At 35.6% G+C, this 18617-nt stretch overlaps 1 protein-coding gene across 1 annotated transcript in view; it reads left to right on the top strand.

Annotated features, from left to right (window-relative positions):
* HCN1 (hyperpolarization activated cyclic nucleotide gated potassium channel 1) overlaps positions 1–13895 on the top strand; it is a 345552-nt gene extending 331657 nt beyond the window's left edge. Inside the window, exons 7-8 of the mRNA XM_019736249.3 lie at positions 6802–6966; positions 10297–13895. Coding sequence (XP_019591808.3) covers positions 6802–6966; positions 10297–11180 — 1049 coding nt within the window. The 3' untranslated portion in view covers positions 11181–13895. The remainder of the gene's footprint in view (positions 1–6801; positions 6967–10296) is intronic.
* The last annotated feature ends 4722 nt before the right edge of the window (positions 13896–18617 follow it).

Here is an 18617-nt window from a genome sequence, read left to right as displayed (position 1 = left end):
TGTTCAACACCCGGAGTCAGTTCTCCTTCCATCACCGTATATTTGACCCCCTTTAACCTGTTCAATGAGTACTTTCGCCCTCCCGCCTGACCCTCTGGTAACCACTAAACTGTTGTCCATGTCTATGAGTTTTTGCTTGTTTATTTGTCTTGTTTGTTTGTTGCTTTCTGTTTTATAGTCCTCATATCAGTGAAATCATATGGTTCTCAACATTTTCTGTCTGACTTATTTCATTTAGCATGATAATCTCAAGAAAATTTTCTACCTGTTTAGTAAGGACATATCTACATTAAGCAGTACCTAAACTTCGAAATACTTTCTTCATTACAGACATTGCACAAAAATCTCAGAGAAATGTTATCTTGCTTAAACGAGGTACATAAAGCATTTGGCAGTTTTATTAAAGGAGAAATACCTAGCAGGGGAACCAATATTATATCATCTAAAACTTAAGAACGGAACTTAACGTGGGCCTTGGGTTGTCTACTATTATTCATATACTTGTAAGCATTTTAAAGTAATTTTCTCTGGGCTCCAAATTCAAAGTAGGGGCACTATGAGAGATACAATAAAGTTACTATACAGTTGCTGTCTTTAAAATGCCGTAAAACAATGAGGTTGACAAGGTCAGTAGTTAGGGAACACTTAGAAAATCCAGTGTAAGATGGTGATAAACGAATACATACGTAATTTCTAAGGAACCTAATGGATAGTATGAGATACAGACGACTACATTTATTTTTCTCTTCATCCTTTACCCAAACACACACACACACACACACACACACACACACCCCGTAACTACACAAAAACTCACTCTGCAATACCTAACACAGGACTCTATTCAGTAAGTGGATCTCCAAAATAACTTAGTATCAAGAGAAAATTAATTCACAGGGAATCACCTGCTCCATTCATATTGAATCTGGAAATTCAACTCATGAAATTTTGGACTCTTTTTTTATCAGGCTTACTATTTTCATTTCTAAGTTTGTGGTATTTCTTAATTCTGCTATTCATGGTGGAAATGAAGACCAGCGGCTTTAAAAGAAGAAGGAGCTATCCACAGTGTTTTCACAATGACTAGTGACTATTTCTACTCTCACAAATATACCTTCATTTGTTCTGCCTCTCACTGAGATGTTATTGAGGAGACGCTGAGAAAGAATGGCTGAAGAGTTTTGTGTTGGTAGTGAACATAGCCCTTTATAATTTCAGAAGGAACTTTGTTAGTGTAAATGTATATTTAGCCCTCAGTATTTCCATATGTGATTGAAATTCGTAGAACCTGTTACTATTTGGTTTAGAGATTTAATTCAGCAAATGTTAAGCACCTACTAGATGCAGTGGAGACACTACAGATATAAAGATCAATGAGACTTTAGAGATAAAAATGACTGAAGTCTGAAGTTGTGGATTAAATGTTAATAAAACTTCAGAGAGTGAACTGAATTTTACATTATTCAGATAAATAAACTAAGATCTGGAGAATGTAAGTATTTGTTCAAATCCTCACAGTCAAGAGTAATCAGTTTGAGACAATAGGAGAGGACTCCAAACCACCAAGCCAATACTCTTTATACTACACCAGAAAGAATCTCTAAAAGAAACCCAAGAAATGGGATGAATTAATATATAGCTGAATCATCAGTTAACCATCACTGCTGCAGAAAGATTATCAAAATAGCTCTCTACTTCATTAGTTGGCAAGAAATTGACAAAATGATATATCACTTTTGATTCAAAAAATCACAAAAAGTAAAGAATGACCTAAGTACATCACATTTTTAAATAAAATAAAGGAATGAGATGTGTTGGACAGTAACATCTCTGAAGATTTATATGGGAAATATAGGAAATATATGTATGTAGGCAATACAGGAAAATTTTAGGGTAAGATCTATCACATGTACTAATTTTTTATATAAGCCTAAAATATTATTTTAAAAGTACCCTCTAAGAAAATTTCTTTTCTTACCAATAGCAATATTTAATTGATTCATCAGTTAATAACATACCATGTAACATATACACATATACTCCCCTAGCTACATACTCTGTATATCCATTGTATGAGGACTCCAGATGATAGAAACCAGAAAATCGTTTGCAAAGAATGATTTAGAGAAAATAGGAATAAAATTATGTTCATGCAGAAATAAATTTTACCATATCTCTAAAATGACTCTAAGTTTTGATAGTAGCTACGTTTTTTCTAATTTTAAATTTATTTTTAAAATACAAAATAATAAAGACAGGTTTATTGTAAAAAGTTTTCAAATAATTTTTAAGCATATAGGAAAGTAAATTAAATCCATTCTTTTTTAAGATGATCCTCAACACATGTGTTTATCTCCTCCCTTTTCAGAGACCAAATTAAAAGTAAAAAAGGAGTAAAACCTAAACCTAAACCACAAAGAGTTCTGATGCATAAGTGTGTATTTGGGAACAGTCAGATGATGAAACACTGTGGCACATTTCTAGAAGACACAAAGTAAATAGAAGAGTGGAGTGTCAGATGATATTGGTTCCCTGGCCAGCACCCATTGCCCTTTCTTCCTTGTTAATAAATGTTGTATCTTCTGTGGCCATTAAAAATACAGTTCCACTGGTTAAAGTAATATTTGCCTAACTCAGTCACCAATAGGCGTTATCTTGCTCCAGTTTTCCAAGTAATTCCTTTTTAAATCCTCTCTTGTAGCTACGGGTGCCCCTGTGACACAGTTCTGATAAATGAGATGTTAGAGAAAGTTAGTGTTGCAAGTTTTGCCTGTATAATAAAAGGAAAGAAACATGGAAAATTGTTCCCTCTCTTTGGGTGCTGTTGTGTGAGGATATAATGCTTGCAGGTGTTGCTGTCAACTTGTGATCCGAAGAGGGAGGTCAAGAAAAACAGTCACGTTAGCCCAGTGCCCTGGCATCACTGAGGAGCTAAACAACATTGAGCCCGCCGACCCCAAACGTTTGCTTTGTAATATAGTTAAGTTACTCTGTTGGATAAGCCAGTGTTATTCAGGTACTCTGTAACATAATGTTAGGAAAACTTCTAAAAGTGAAGAATAAGGTGATGGTTTCACAGGTGCCTGCACATGTCCAAACTCATTAAATTGTATACATTAAATATCTGCAGTTTTGTGTGTGTCCAGTTATACCTCAATAAAGCTGATTTAATTTTTATTAAAAAGCTGGAGGGACATGCATTGTATTTCAGGGTTCATCAGGGACAAAAGGAATGGTGTTATGGGCTGAATGTTTGTGTCACTCCTAAATGTGTTATGTTGAATCCATACCCCCCAATGTGATGGTGTTTGGAAATGGAGCCTTTGGGAAGTAATTAGAGTTGGATGAGGTCATGAGAGTTGGCCCTTCATGGTGGAATTAGCGATCATATAAGGAAAGGAAGAGACGGGAACACTCCTGTCTCTGCCATGTGAGGACGCAGTTAGAAGGTGGCTGCCTGCAAGCCAGGAAGAGAGCTCTCACCAGAACCCAACCATACTGTCACCCTGATTTTGGACCTCCAGTCCTCAGAACTGTGAGAAAATAAGTTTCTGTTGTTTAAGCCAAAATTTGAATATACAGAAGACTGGCCGAGGAGAAAGCAGATCTCTTGGCAGATCCCTAGAGAAGCTGCTAGGCTAGCTAAGAGACAGTATGGCTATGGAGGACCAATTGAAAAGTGAGGGGCAAACAGTGACTTACTGAAGGCCTGTGTATGATACAATGGTCTCTCTGTCGTTCCCTCCAAGAGGCAGAATGTCCTGGAGCCAGGCATTTATTCCCCTGAGGGGCAAAAGGTCTTGGTGATTCTTCCCTAAATCAATTGAGCTAGGCAGAATACTAGAACAGTTAAGAGAAATGTTGTTAACTCTGGACCAAATGAAACCCTCCTCATTTCGGCATTCAGGGAAATATGACAAACTTCCCAACTATTCCCCCTAAAGAGACATTCCAAGCCAACAGATTTTGCCACGTCATCAGGGTTTTCATCCTTAAATGTGAATGGATGTCCATCTGAAGAAAGCATCCAACATACAAGGGAAAGATCTAGACACAGAGACAGAAATAACGATTCCAGAGTAAAGACAAAGAATTCAGAAAACAAAAGATAAATTAAAATATAAAATACAAAAAAGATACAATATGAAAACAAAAGCTCTTGATTTTCATTTTTACAGTTTTATTGCAATAAATTTTACATATATAATTCATCCATTTGCAGTGTACAATTCAACTTTTTAGTGAATTTGCCAAATTATGAAACCATCACTATAAATCAGATTCAGAACATCTTATCACCCCAATAAGATTCCTTGTGCCCATTTACTGTTAATCTCCTTTCCCACCCACTGTCCCAAGCAACTACTAATCTGTCTCTATAAATTTGCATTTTCAAGATATTTTATATAAATGGAATCATATAATATGTGGACTCTCATATCTTGCTTCTTTCACCTCTCAGGAGACAGAGGATATTACATCCACAACAAAAGAGAAGGCTATAATGAGAAAACAACAAACATAGGAAAATGAAAAGCACTTGGAAATTAAAAATATAAGTGCCAAAATAAAAGTGTATTAAAAAGAATGGGAGGTAAAGTTGAGGACATCTACAGTAATAATTACTATGAATAGGTTTGTTAATATTCCTTCAAATCTTGGTATTTTCCTATTCTGTGAATTTGCTATTAATTTTTAAATAACACTTTTAAAAGATATACATGTCCACAAATAATTTATATAAAGGAAATTTGAAATAATAAAAAATATGTACACAGAACAACTACATAAAAGGAATATTTTTTCATCCAGAGCACAGCGTTTTAGTAGATTTTATTGTTATTTTTATGTGATCATTTTTATCATACTGTAAGTATAATCTTGTGTTCTGCTTTTCTCATTTAAGCTTGCATGACCTTTCTACTATTATCACATAGACTTTAAAAGCTTCATTTTTAATAATTGCCATGTATTAGGTTTGTGCAAAAGTAATTGCGGTTTAAAAGGTTAAAAATAGTTGCAGAAACTGCAATTACTTTTGCACCAATCTAATAACTGATTATGAATCTTGACTTAAACATTCCAGACATCCCCATAATTTCAAATGTACCAATGCATTTATAATGTATAGCACCATCACCATGTAAACCATTTTGCTCTGGTAACAGACTATTTCTTTAGATTCGATTTTCAAGTGAAATTCTTAGGTTGAAGAGTATGGATATTTTTTAAGCTCTTTGTTACATATTATTGAGGTTTATAAGCATTCTATAGGACACTTGTGACATAGAGATTTTTAAGGAACACTTAGGAGTAAAACATTTCTCATTAGCTTGTTTGTCATAATGCGGCAAACATAAATTATGTAATATGGCATTAGTACCATAGTGACACAGATGTTTAACTTTAAGGTAGTGCTGAAAATACTTTTTGTTTATTACACTGTTTAAAATAGCCAGCAAATTCCATGGTATGATAATATGCTTTATGCTTAAATATTGACCAACACAGAATCATCTTCCTACTCACACCAAATGCACACACACTTCGTGCACACACAGGAACTTACACACAAACATGAACCCTCCGCAATATTATTTATCACACTGCCAACATGTTTGCCAGCATGAACAACAACATAATTGGTGGCTTAGATGGCATTTCCTAACATCCTCTCTGTCCTCCCAGATTGGTTCAGATGTGCTTCTTTAGTATTCCCAGGGTGTCCGCATTCTGTATTATCATTCTTACCAGACTATATTTAAATTAGTTCTTAATTAAGATGAACTTTTTCTTTTTCCCACCAGCATATAAGTAATAAAATAGATATTATGTTCGCTTCATATTTCCAGCCCTAACATCAAACACTGGTGCCTACCACATAATTTACTCATAAAGGTTATCAACATGAACGGAACTTGTTTAAATAAGTTCAGAGGAGTGTGGATTTAGACACCTTTCAATAATTATTTTGCTGCATTTCCTTCTGTTAAGAAACAGTGCATTTCAGAAATATTTCTGCCATTCCTTTTTCCAAATTGGTTGTTTGGAGACTAAACTTGTAATTATTTCTATTTTAAAAAATAATCAAAGTCTACAGGAGTTTCATTAATAAATTTTAGGAAAATATTGCTTTTAACATTTATTTTGCTAGCAAATAAGGACATCAAAATTTGCAAATGTTTGCTTACCATATATTGGGAATCTAATTTCAATGGAGGATCCTCCTGAGGAGTTATTTAAATAGAAATCTCCTCTGTGCATTTGGAATAAAAGTTTTTATACTGATCTTACTGGGAATATACGAGCTACATAAGGCATTCATCTGATCCAGTTTTGCTTGGTCATAGGACTCTAAGCCAATGTTTGGGTTCACTTTGGTTTCTGTCTATATGATACCATCTGCTTCCCACCTTCCAGAATTCACAAAAACTGTCTGAGTATAGTCCCTTTCTGTTTTCAACTCCATTGTGGATTTATTATTCCCTTTTCTGAATCTTTTTTGTTATTTCAGGGGGTTTGGGATGGGGGCCGAAGGATAGATAAGTCTATTTCAGCCTTCCCTTTGAACAACAATCCTCAATATTTTTTTTGTTTAAATAAAAAAATAACACAAAACAAAACTGTTTTAAGATTGAGTATTGGCAATTGGATACTTCCAATTGTTAGAGGGAATATCCTGGTAAAATAGAAAATGCTGCTAACCATTGGTTTCTCACACCACGAGACTTTTTTAATCGTAGGAGGCCTCATTGGCCTTAAAAAGACAATTGCCGAACAAATTCTTCTTTCTTGTTTTAGAGATTTGCCTGCTGACCAAGGGCCGCCGTACTGCCAGTGTTCGAGCTGATACATACTGTCGTCTTTATTCACTTTCTGTGGACAATTTCAATGAGGTCCTGGAGGAATATCCAATGATGAGAAGAGCCTTTGAGACGGTTGCCATTGACCGACTGGATCGGATAGGTACTCTCTTTAGTTTTCTATCTTCTTCGTGTACAATTTAGTTTTAATCTAGTGAACTGATATTTATTTGCAATCATCAGTCCCAAATGCTAGTTCATAGATTGCTTGTTCACTAGCACAGAAATACCAATTACCTGTAGCCCTATTTCTAGAAAGAGCTGAGGCTCTATCTAACTTTCTCTCCTAAGTATTCTAAGTTTATTTATTCATCTCTGTGTTTTTACTAGCTATACAATCTGATTTCCCCAGTGATGCCAAAACAATTTGAATCTTCAGGTAAAAAGCAATGATAAATATGCTAGATAGCATTAAAATAGAACTAAAAATACTAATGTATGAGTCTGCATTACAAACCAAATTTTATCACAAGGGATTTTTGTTGTTGTTGTTTTGTTTTGTTTTGTTTTGTTTTAAATTCAACTTTACATTTTATCCTTATATTAAGAATTTAACACTTGGGTTAAGTAACTGTCTCAGTAGAAACTTCTGGAAATGTTTGTAATGCAGACTCAAGCAGAAAAGCCTTGCTAGAAATGCCCTACATAGATGCTTTACTTTGCAAATGTCAGTTTATTTTAGACTTCTCTGCTCTCAAATAAAAATATATAAATTAGGCCTTAATAGTTTCACTAGTTTAAAGATTTGAATAATTGCCATAGTAAAGTTAGATCAGATTGGCTTGCAGTTAACTTCCCAAGATATGCTGAAACATTCTGATGTCAGAAGGCAGTTTGCATTCATTTTCCACATTCAGATCCCCTTCCTACAGCTCCCTGCTTTGCCCTTTGTCCCTGCTTAACTCTACTAACCTTCATATCTCAGTTTAGACATCACTTTCCTATAGAAACCTCTGTGACCTTCCACCCCCAGGTCAGCTGATTACCCTGGATATGTTCTCCCATACCCTTGGGAAGTTTCTCCATCACACAACTGCTTCTATTGTAATTGCGCTACAGATGCTAAGCTTTATAAGTGTAGAGATCATGTCTAATTCACCATTACATTCACCATACCTAGTACACACTGAATATTATCGAAGAGAGTTAGGGAGGGATGAAGGAATCAGGAAATCAAAGGAGTTGGGGTTGAGATCACTTGAAAGTAAACAAAGGTATTTCAACTGCTTCCTTCTAATAAGGGTAAGGACTTGTGATTGATGTGTTGTTACGTTAGCTTTTCTTCTGCACTTCATATATTTCTTTCCCTCTATATTAGTAGGACAACAGACTGCAGAAGGACCTGATATTAGGGGAGGGGAAGTAAAGCTAGTATTTGAATGTTACCATTAAGCATAACATATCCATTAGACATTCACATTGAGATTTAACAGGACATAGTGTCCTGGGAGACACTGCTCATAAAAGAAGTGAGGACTCCTGAAAGCATCTTTACTTAATTTGAAAATAACTTCCCTCTTTGTGGTGTGTGAGTGTTCACAGTAGAACTAGAGACTAATTTCTAGCATATGAGTTGTTCCCTAAACCAGCTCGACATCTTTAGAGAAAGCATTAAAATCAGGATATTTCAATAGAAAATATGTTTACCTGATGCAGCTTCATTCTCACCTAACTTATTACAGTTAATTTTTATGAGAAAGTTTGCATGAAATGGTGTGTAATCAATAATACAGGCAATGAAATTGCTAGAACCAAAGCACCAAACAAACATTTGCATTTTAATCCTTGTAAAATTCTAATACTGCATTAAAAGTTATAGTATTTTTCCGCAAGATAACAGATACTTAGATTATGAAATGTTGACTATTCACTTGATCACAAAGAAATATTGTCCTCAGTTTTGTGGTTTCTAAATGTATCTATAGTTAGTTAAGAAGAAATGCGAAATAAGCATTTATGTTTATTACTAACTTAGAAGTGTTTGTTCTTTGGGAAATTAAGACAGTTTTGCAAAGAGAGAGGTAAATATATTCTGGCAGTCATTTAAAATTATTACAACTGTAACTAATAGGATATTGTATGTCAATCATACATCAATAAAAAAACAAATCAAAAAATAAAAAGTAAAAACAATAGCTTTTCCTAGCATCAAGTAAATTATAACATATATTTTCATTCAGAATATTTCTTGTTAGTTTAGGTGTCACCCTTTATTTAGTGATAGGGCAAATTGATTCACTCTTTTGTTGCCATATTGCCCTGGGTATTATTTTATTGCCCTGGGTATTATTTATTTCATAATGATGTCATCACAAGTCACTGATTCCCCCCCCCCTTTTGTCACTCTATTGTTGATTCTAATAGTTATTCTGGCAGTGAATCCTACTAATTGCAAAGCTCCCCAAGACAGTGACAGGAAAGAGAGGTAATGGTTGTTGAGATTCTGAAGTGAGCTGAGAGTCTGCCAGACTCTCTGTCCCTTGATTCTCATAGCCTTTCAGAAGAGGGAAGATTCTGACATGGTTCTCAACTGACTGCACATAAGAATCACCTGGGAAAATTTGCTGTTAAAGTCCCCAAATCTGGACCCCGTGTCTGGCTATTCCAATGTAATTGGTAGGGTACAGATGGAAATCAGTATGTTTTAAAGCTCCAGAGATGAGAAATATATGCAGGCAGGGTAGGGAATCAGTGGCGTAGGACACTGGTCCAAAGCAAAATTCCCTGCTTCGGAAACTTGCATGTGAAATCGCCTGGGGAATCTTGGTAAAATGCGGCATGTGGTTCAGCAAGTGGGTGAGGCCAAGAGGCTGCATTTCTCGCAAGCATTCACGTGACACAGATGCGCTGGTTCGTTGTCTGTACTGTATCTATGATTCGATTCGCTGTGTTCCCTTAACAGCCCTGTTCCTTACAAACCACGTTTTCCTCAGCATTGTTCCTAACCTTGCTCTGTCCCAGTCTCCTTTCCGCTGAAATGGGATGAGGAACACACCTACCTCAAAGAGTTGAGGTAAATAAAACAGATCTGCCTACAGCTTTCTGTAGCGTGCCTGCCGCCTAGTAAGTATTCTTGTGTCCTTTCTTGAAAAAGAAGCTTCCAGCTTGATCCCAGGCCCATCCTGATCCAAATGGCCTTTCTTCTCCCAGTCTTCAAGGTAGCCCCCATGTCACATGTCTCCATTTGTTCTGTATGATGGCTTTTGCCATGTTACAGACTTCTCAACTGCTTAGAAGGTAAGATTTACCAGAATGATACAGGAAGCGTGAAGGCCAGGAGCCACGTTTCTGTTTGATTGCCTCAGGTGAGTCCTGGGCTTTTAAACCTCTTCTCTGAAACACTGACAAACTTCTGTTTTCAGGAGCCAGTCACTTGGAGTTGCCATCAGTCATGTGTAGGCTTCTTAAGTGCTTACTTTTCTTTCACTGACAGGAAAGAAAAATTCAATTCTTCTGCAAAAGTTCCAGAAGGATCTTAACACTGGTGTTTTCAACAATCAGGAAAACGAGATCCTGAAGCAGATTGTGAAACACGACAGGGAGATGGTGCAGGCAATCCCTCCAATCAATTATCCTCAGATGACAGCCCTGAATTCCACGTCATCAACTACTACTCCGACCTCCCGCGTGAGGACACAATCACCGCCCGTGTACCCAGCGACCAGCCTGTCTCATAGCAACCTGCATTCCCCCAGTCCCAGCACACAGACCCCCCAGCCGTCGGCCATCCTCTCCCCCTGCTCCTACACCACTGCCGTCTGCAGCCCTCCTGTACAGAGCCCACTGGCCACTCGAACTTTCCACTACGCCTCCCCGACTACTTCCCAGTTGTCACTTTTGCAGCAGCAACAGCAGCAATTACAGCAGCCCCAGCCACCACCGCAGACCCAGCAGCAGCCCCAGCAGCCACAGACACCCAGCAGCTCCACACCGAAAAGCGAAGTGCATAAGAGCACGCAAGCCCTGCACAACACCAGCCTGACCCGAGAGGTCAGGCCGCTCTCAGCCTCACAGCCCTCGCTGCCCCATGAGGTTGCCACCCTGATTTCCAGACCTCATCCCACTGTGGGCGAGTCCCTGGCCTCCATCCCTCAACCTGTGACAGCTGTCCACAGCACAGGCCTTCAGCCAGGGGGCAGGGGGACTGTCCCCCAGAGAGTCACCCTGTTCCGACAGATGTCATCGGGAGCCATCCCCCCCAACCGAGGGGTCCCTCCTGCACCTCCTCCACCAGCAGCCGCTCTTCAGAGAGAGTCTTCTTCAGTCTTAAATACAGACCCAGAGGCAGAGAAGCCACGGTTTGCTTCAAATTTATGATCCCTGCTGATTGTCAAAGCAGAAAGACTGATAAACTGAGAACACTCTCGGATCTTATTTTATTCTATATCCTGATATTTCCCTATAGCCTACTATGAAGAGATATTTTAGACAGCTCTGGCCTACATGCAAAATGTAAAATATATATATTACATTTAATATATATATTAAATATATATATATATAAAAATCCCAAGAGAAATTCAAAAGACTTGTTTAGCATTCAGCGTTATATGTCTTCCTTTCTTTAAATCATTAAAAGATTTAAAATGTTGTTGTAAGATTATTTATTTTTAACCTGCTTTTACTTAATTCCTTTGATATATATGTATATATGTGTATATATATATATACATATATATATACACATATATATATGTATTTCTCCATTTTATGAAGAGTTCTTGGATTCAATGGAAACAAAACTCTGATTTTAAAAAGGCAACTCAAGTGAGCTACTGAACAGCACCAATCAAACTTCTTTCATTAGCTGTGTCTCTGCATCTAAGTTGTTAATTATTACTTATGGAGGATTAAATAGCAAATCCCATTTTGTAGATCTAAATTGTATTTTGGTGCTTTCCATTTTGAATTAGGTTACAGAATAAATTATATGCTTGGCCACATAGGACACTAGCATTGCCACTATTATGAATATCTCTAACCTCAAACATGTTCATCGATCTTTCAGAAAGCGAGGAGATATTTCTCTTCATGCGTTATTGGACTTTTACCAAGACTCAATCAATGTTAGTTGTAAATAACTTTTTCAACCCAAATGAAAATAGCTATTCTGTGCTGTATGAAGGTAAAATTCATCGCTTAAGAATTTCGTTTTATTGCTTCACTTCAAAACTTAGTTTTAAATTTTACAAAACTGAATTGTGACAATTATTCAACTGTAATGCAATGGCTTGATACCTACAATGTTATTTTAACTTGCAATGTTTTATGCGAAATTGTATGCTCGATTCTACAAATGGCTTGTATTACACCAAAAACCATTACTTTTCTTCCTTCTTGCCATAATCAAGCATCTGAAAGTAGTCCCTGCATGCTCTTGGGGTGGGGGGAAATAGGTTCAAAGCAGTCATTGTAGGGAAAGGCTTACAGTATTTCTTGTTTTTAGAAAAGTATAACCATTCATTAATTGCCTATCTTAAAATTCCTATAAGGCTGACTTGGATCTCTGACTTAAGTCTAGAAGTGAGGTTTTTCACTTTCATTTAAGATTATTACTATTATTGTTATAATTATTACCATTATTATTATTTAAAGAATGATTTGTAAACCACGGCTTGATTTGGAGTTGCCAGTGTGTTCTGTCTTCACTGTAGTTGGCAGTTTATGTGGTGTTCATTTAAAGAAATAAATACACTACAGCATCATGTCTGTTTGGGAACACACAATTTGCTCTCTGTATGTTGTAACTGAATGGTTAGTAAATCTTGAGGCATGGGGTGACTGACATAGCCCTTAGATAAAACGTTTGTTATTTTAATGTGCTGAGAAAAGTATAGACATGGTGACAGAAAGCAGGGGTCAAACTGAATGTCTGTGAGCCTTGTTTGTTTGTCTATTTCCTTAATTCTTTCCATGATCTGTGAGCATCTTCTTCTCAGAGGAGTCCCTTAGTAATCATTTGTGCCTATTGCATCCCACAAATGTGGTGGGTGACTGGAACACAATGGGAAGTTTCCTAATAACCAACTTCTGTAAATAACCCAAGTTAAGACAATGACATAAAATGGAGGTCTTCCGTATCTTTGACAGTGGTAATACAAAGAACTTAATAAAGACCACACATTAAATGGGGAGTGCCTCCAGATAGACTTGAGGACAGAAAACAAAAGCAAAAAACTCTAACATGGATTCGTGCTGCCTGTTATGCCTTTTATGGAAAAAATACCTATAATACCAAAATGAGTTATGTTTCATTTCTGACAGATCCCAGCTTGTATGGAAGTGATCAACAATGCCAGTCAATGTAATGTTATCATTAATATGCTGGTGACATTGGATGACATGTCAGGAATGGTGTAAGAAAGGGATTGTGCGCTCTACCTAGAACCTATGGGGAAGCTGCAAGACCATTTACATATCAGTACAAAACTCCTTTATTTTATTAAATGATTGAGAATTAACTTAAATTTACGAAGATCATGTATTGGTCCTTTAAATTATTAAAGGTTTACATTTGCTAGGACTAATGAATTTGGTAGTGAAATATTTTTATATATACATATAAATTGTTTTTTTTTTTTTTTTTTTTTTTTGAGCACTATTGGGAAGCATAAGCAAAATTGAATTGCATGGTCTTTCAGTGCAACCATAAAATTTTTATTCACTTTGTAATAGAATGGACTAATAAAGTGGTACAGGGTAAATTATATACGTATATATGTATGAATATATATATACTTAGGTAAAGAAAAAAATTGACTCACATTCCTGTAATATAAAAGTCAGTTGCTAGTTGAAAAGTGACCTCTTTTCTCTGTACATAGTTTTAAGCCCATGAGTATGGAGTTTTAATCTGTACAGAAAGAAATGTATTATTGAAAAGATTGGTCTTTTTACTGCTGGGAAAATAGTAGAATAGCTGATTCTTACAACTGTATGATCAGGGATGAGTTAGAGTATTTCTTTTGTCTTTGCTCAAAGCCATACATATATAAATATATAAAGATTATTAATAAATTCAACAAAAATAAACTGAAATGAATATTTTGTTTTATCAACATCTTCCAATCAAACATTGTTTTATTAACGAGTACAGATTTGCCTCTGTCTTTCTATCTTTACATCATACAATTTCCAAGAGGGCCTATACATGATAATCATTATAAAATTAATTATAGATATTCTGTAACTATAGAAAGAAAGGAATTTAAATAGAACATGGGTTTTCCAGCTATTCCTATGTTATACCTCTTCTATATGGTACAAACTAAGGGGTTTTTTTTTTTGTTTTGTTTTTTGTTTTGTTTTTTGTTTTACTCTTTGCTCTGTAATTCTTAACATATGGCTGTCCAGTTTCAAAACACAGATATTTCTGTAGTATTATTGAATATGAGGGTGAGAAACAATCACCCTGTAATGTACATACACAAACCTATATCACAATAGCCACAGGCCTTGTAAAGATTCTGTAGGGATAGAACCTCCCTATACAAGTGGCTTTTCAATCAGACTTACAAGTCTGAGATAAAGTTTATTACAATGAGTGAAGGATTCTTGAAAACTATAAGATAAATGGCAGGAATGACAGTAGATTTTATTCATCACCTAAATAGCCTGTTTCCAGGTCTCAGTGACCACTCCATAAATGAACAATTCCCTGATGGATGCTGATCCACTTTAAAGAGGTGGTTATTTTGCCATTTACAAGCTTAAATGAGCAGGCCATTACAAAGTACACAGTCCAGTTCACTAGAATAATTCCTAAAGAACTTGGGTGATTTACACAACATGACATGTTTTGAACTTTAGATGTATTATTTCAAATCCTAAATTACTGACACATCAAAATACAAACCATCTCTATAATTATTCAGGCTATTTTTGAGGTCTCCATGCCTTCTTTTCCAACTTAAGTATTTATACTTGTTAATTTTACTATGCTACTTTGTTTCTACAGACTCACTTTCATCATTTGTTACATTAAGCTCTTTGAACACAGTATCTCTTTCTTATACCTCTATCCTTCTACAATATGTGTCATAAAACACAAGTGTGGTTATTTTGTTCACATGCACCATACATAGGAAAGATTTTTACATGTTCTGCCTATTTGAAAAATTACTCATACTTTTCAACATGAAAGAAATGGTCAAAAATTTAAGCAAGTGTGACTTGCTGTGTACACTGAATTATTAGCTCAGATCTATAACTTTATTCAGCACATCGTTTTTCCAGGAAAATAGGATGGGACAAAGAAGATTTGCCCTTGTACTCAGGGTTAGGTACACCTGCGACTGGCACTCAAAAGCAGTGACTTTTTGAAGCAATTTTGATTCTTTTCTTTTTAAGAAATGGCATCTATTTGTTCTATAAACTGGCCAACAATGAAGTCAATCAGGAAGAGAACCCCTGCTTTTAAAAGGGAACTAAAGACGGTATAAATGACCTTGCTGCATTCGATAAGGATTTAGGATCCAATTGGCCAGAGAGCCCATATTCCTCCTCCTCCCAATTTGGACTTTTTGACCAAAAGCCACATTCCTTCTTTCTCCCAGAGCAATCAACATTTTCACTAATTGTCATTTTGTTCTCCAGCATTTCCTTCAGAGCTTTAAGGTCTGAAAAACATGAGCTTCTCTGGTTAGGGAAAAAAAAAAAAATCATGGCACAGTCACAAATCTGTTGCCAGAAAAAGCAAATTTTATTATAGTCGTTTAGAAGAAAATATTTGTGATTTTGTAATGCTTGATTGCTTTTCAGCTTTGACTACTCTCTCAATTCAGTTCAATTTGCTCCAAGTATGATATTCTGCTGTCTAACATAATGAAGTGCTTAATTTGAGAACTGTTAAATAGTATTTAATAGATAAACAGCTTCCATACACTACATAGCATGTAGTCTCCATACATCTTTATACCAAGAATCAAATATGTTTTAACTCTATTGGCTTGCAAACAAAATGGAAAGATTCAAGAGTTAGTTCTCCTGACAGTAATTACCCTAAAATGTTAAACACATATCCCAAAGATACTTGCATGAATCAAACTGTTTGACCACCCAATTCAGAACAGCTTCCAGGACCTGTAGCAAGTTTAATTGAATGTCCTTACCTGTGGGTTATCTCTAATTGGTAATAGTGGCTCCCACTGGAACTCAACCAAAATTCATTGGAAACCCTATTTTCTTAATACAATACACGATCTAGTTTCTCATCACTGTTTGCACTACCAACAAACACGGTTATTTTTATGTGTGGCTCCTAAATTCTCTCTGAAGTCCTTCTAGACATGTTCCAAGAGCCTTTACATATGTACAGCTTCCAAATTCAAATTCTCAAGATTCTAAAGATTCCAGAGATCTGTGGTATTTACTTATAAAGATCTCATAACAGTATAGCTTTATTTCTAAGCTAAGATTTTTGTTTGTTTTTTCACTCATAGAAGAACAGTGATCAAATCCATTGATTTGGGTTTGTTTTACATAGTTTTTTATTTTTTTAAAGGGATGATTATTTCCATGTGACATTCTATATTTTTATGAATAAATGATATTGACTTTAAATTTCGTCACCGAAACTCTCAGAGGATAGCTTCTTTAAACTGGTCGCTGTAATGAAATTTCACTCTTTCTCAAGCTGCTATATTAGCCTTCACGTGAACCACATAAGAAATCTACATGATTCTGTTAATTGCTCCAAGCTATGAAGTTGGCAAATTTTGAGACTTTAACTAGTTAGTTAAAAACAATTTCTCAGGTAAAATCAATTACAAACACATGCCCAAGTTTTACTTCAAACTTGTTAAGAGAGTCCTGAGTAAGCCAATTCAAGGATTCCGTCTAGGTAGAACTATTTTGTAAGAAGAAAAAAAAATTGGTTTAACAATCACATTTTAGAAAATTATCTGTGTAAAATTATTAACCTCTTTATAAATCTAAGTATTAGTTCAGTGAGGAAATAATTCCCACAAAGATCTTAATTTCTTGAAAGTCTGTCAGAAAATTGCTCAAGCCTTTTATCATGAATGTTAAGTACGTCCCAAAGGACAGTAATATACGCCCCAGGAATTGTTCTGGCTCTAAGTAGGTTTGGGAATACACTTTTTTTCTTTTAAGTTGTAACATTTATTGTATGAGAGTGAAAGATAAACGTTCCTGTACATATTTTTAAGTGACTTCAATAATTATTTCTACCTAAGTAGTTTATATCTGCAAAATGGCAAGTGTCTGTGATAGCCCATCTAAAGTAATTCCTGCCCTTTATCTCAGCACATTTTTCTCAAAACACATGTTTCTTTGATGGCAAAAAACAGCAAAGTTTCTTGTAAGGAATACTGTGACATTTCTAAAGGTGTTATATCCCCCATCCCCAAATTATAAAGTATCTGACAGGCTTATGTTATATAAGGAGACCATGGATTTGGAAATTTTGAAAAAATGGCTTTACTTAGTTATTTTATATCTGAGAGCAAGAAAAATTAGGGGGGATTGACCACCAGCCCCAAACAATCAGTTCTTAACAAATACTAATCTAATCTTTCATATATAAACACAGTTCAGGATGTCTAACTCCCCACCTTACCAGGCAGGTATTGGTTTAGCCTCCACAGTGGCTACCGGCCCTTGGATTCACAAGGAAACAAACTCAGCTGACAATAGAGATTGGAAAAGCAATTCAAGTGCAGTGCATGTAAAGAGGGAAAATGACACTGAAAGAGATCAAATGTATATCAGAAAAGAGATTTAAATATTTGTTTTGATAGCAAAGAGTGTCACAGTGTTCTGAAGAAAAGGGAATATGACATTGAAGAGTTTATTAAAATTTACCTTTAGCATATATGACATAGAATTTGGTTTATTATGGAGGGGTTGATTTTTTTTTTTTTTTTTTTTTTTTTTGTTATTATGGAGGGGTAATAAAGTCATCACTTTATTTCCATTCTTCTTATTTTCTTCTGGTATATTTTCGTAAACTCCTCAATCTCTCTAAAGATATTTCTTAAGGATCTTTCTTAACATTGTAGTTAATCTCCTTGTTTGCTATGACAAATGCTATCAAATCATCCTGTACTTTATTATGAAGCTAAAACATTGTACAGTAAGCAAAGACAGGCATTCTGAAGGAAACCACAGTATCTTCATAAATGACAAATTTTAAAATGCAGCAGCATTAGTTAGTGTATAATGACAATGGGAATGTGAGGGTAAAAAGAGAAGCTGTAGCTTATGAAAACTCAGTTGCAACATACTAGAAATATAGAATATGTGGGGAAGAGGAACATTTTTTAAAACTCAAGACACGTTTGTAAACCTGCACTTTTAGAGTTAATTAATCTTACTTTTCTTATCTATAAGATATTAACAATAACATCAATATAAATCCTGGGCACTTCATCAAGAATGTGGCTGTTTTGGAGAGGAGAGGGTGTGGATTAAACTAAGGTTGTGAAAAGACCTGAAAATGTGGCTTGTTCAGAAATAGGAAACAACCAAAAGGCAGCTTCTCAACCTAGAGAGAAGCAAACCTTCGTGGACAAAGAATGGCTCAGTAGGAGGGGAAATCTCTAGGTGCACATGCAGGGTTTCTGCTACAACTCGGGCACGCTCAAGAGGGAAAAGTTGTTCATAGTTTCCAGAACGTAAACATAAGAAATCAACTAATCCTATATACACTCACACAAAACTGCATACTGTCAAAGATATGTATCTTCTCATTTACTTACAATAGTAGAATCTCACACAAAGAGTTTCAATCCA

This window comes from Rhinolophus sinicus, chromosome 3 (assembly GCF_057876585.1).
Source record: "Rhinolophus sinicus isolate RSI-liver-muscle chromosome 3, RSI-T2T, whole genome shotgun sequence".
NCBI lineage: Eukaryota > Metazoa > Chordata > Mammalia > Chiroptera > Rhinolophidae > Rhinolophus > Rhinolophus sinicus.
The sequence above is the reverse complement of the archived record's forward strand: the minus strand, read 5'-3'. Positions and strand labels throughout refer to the sequence as shown.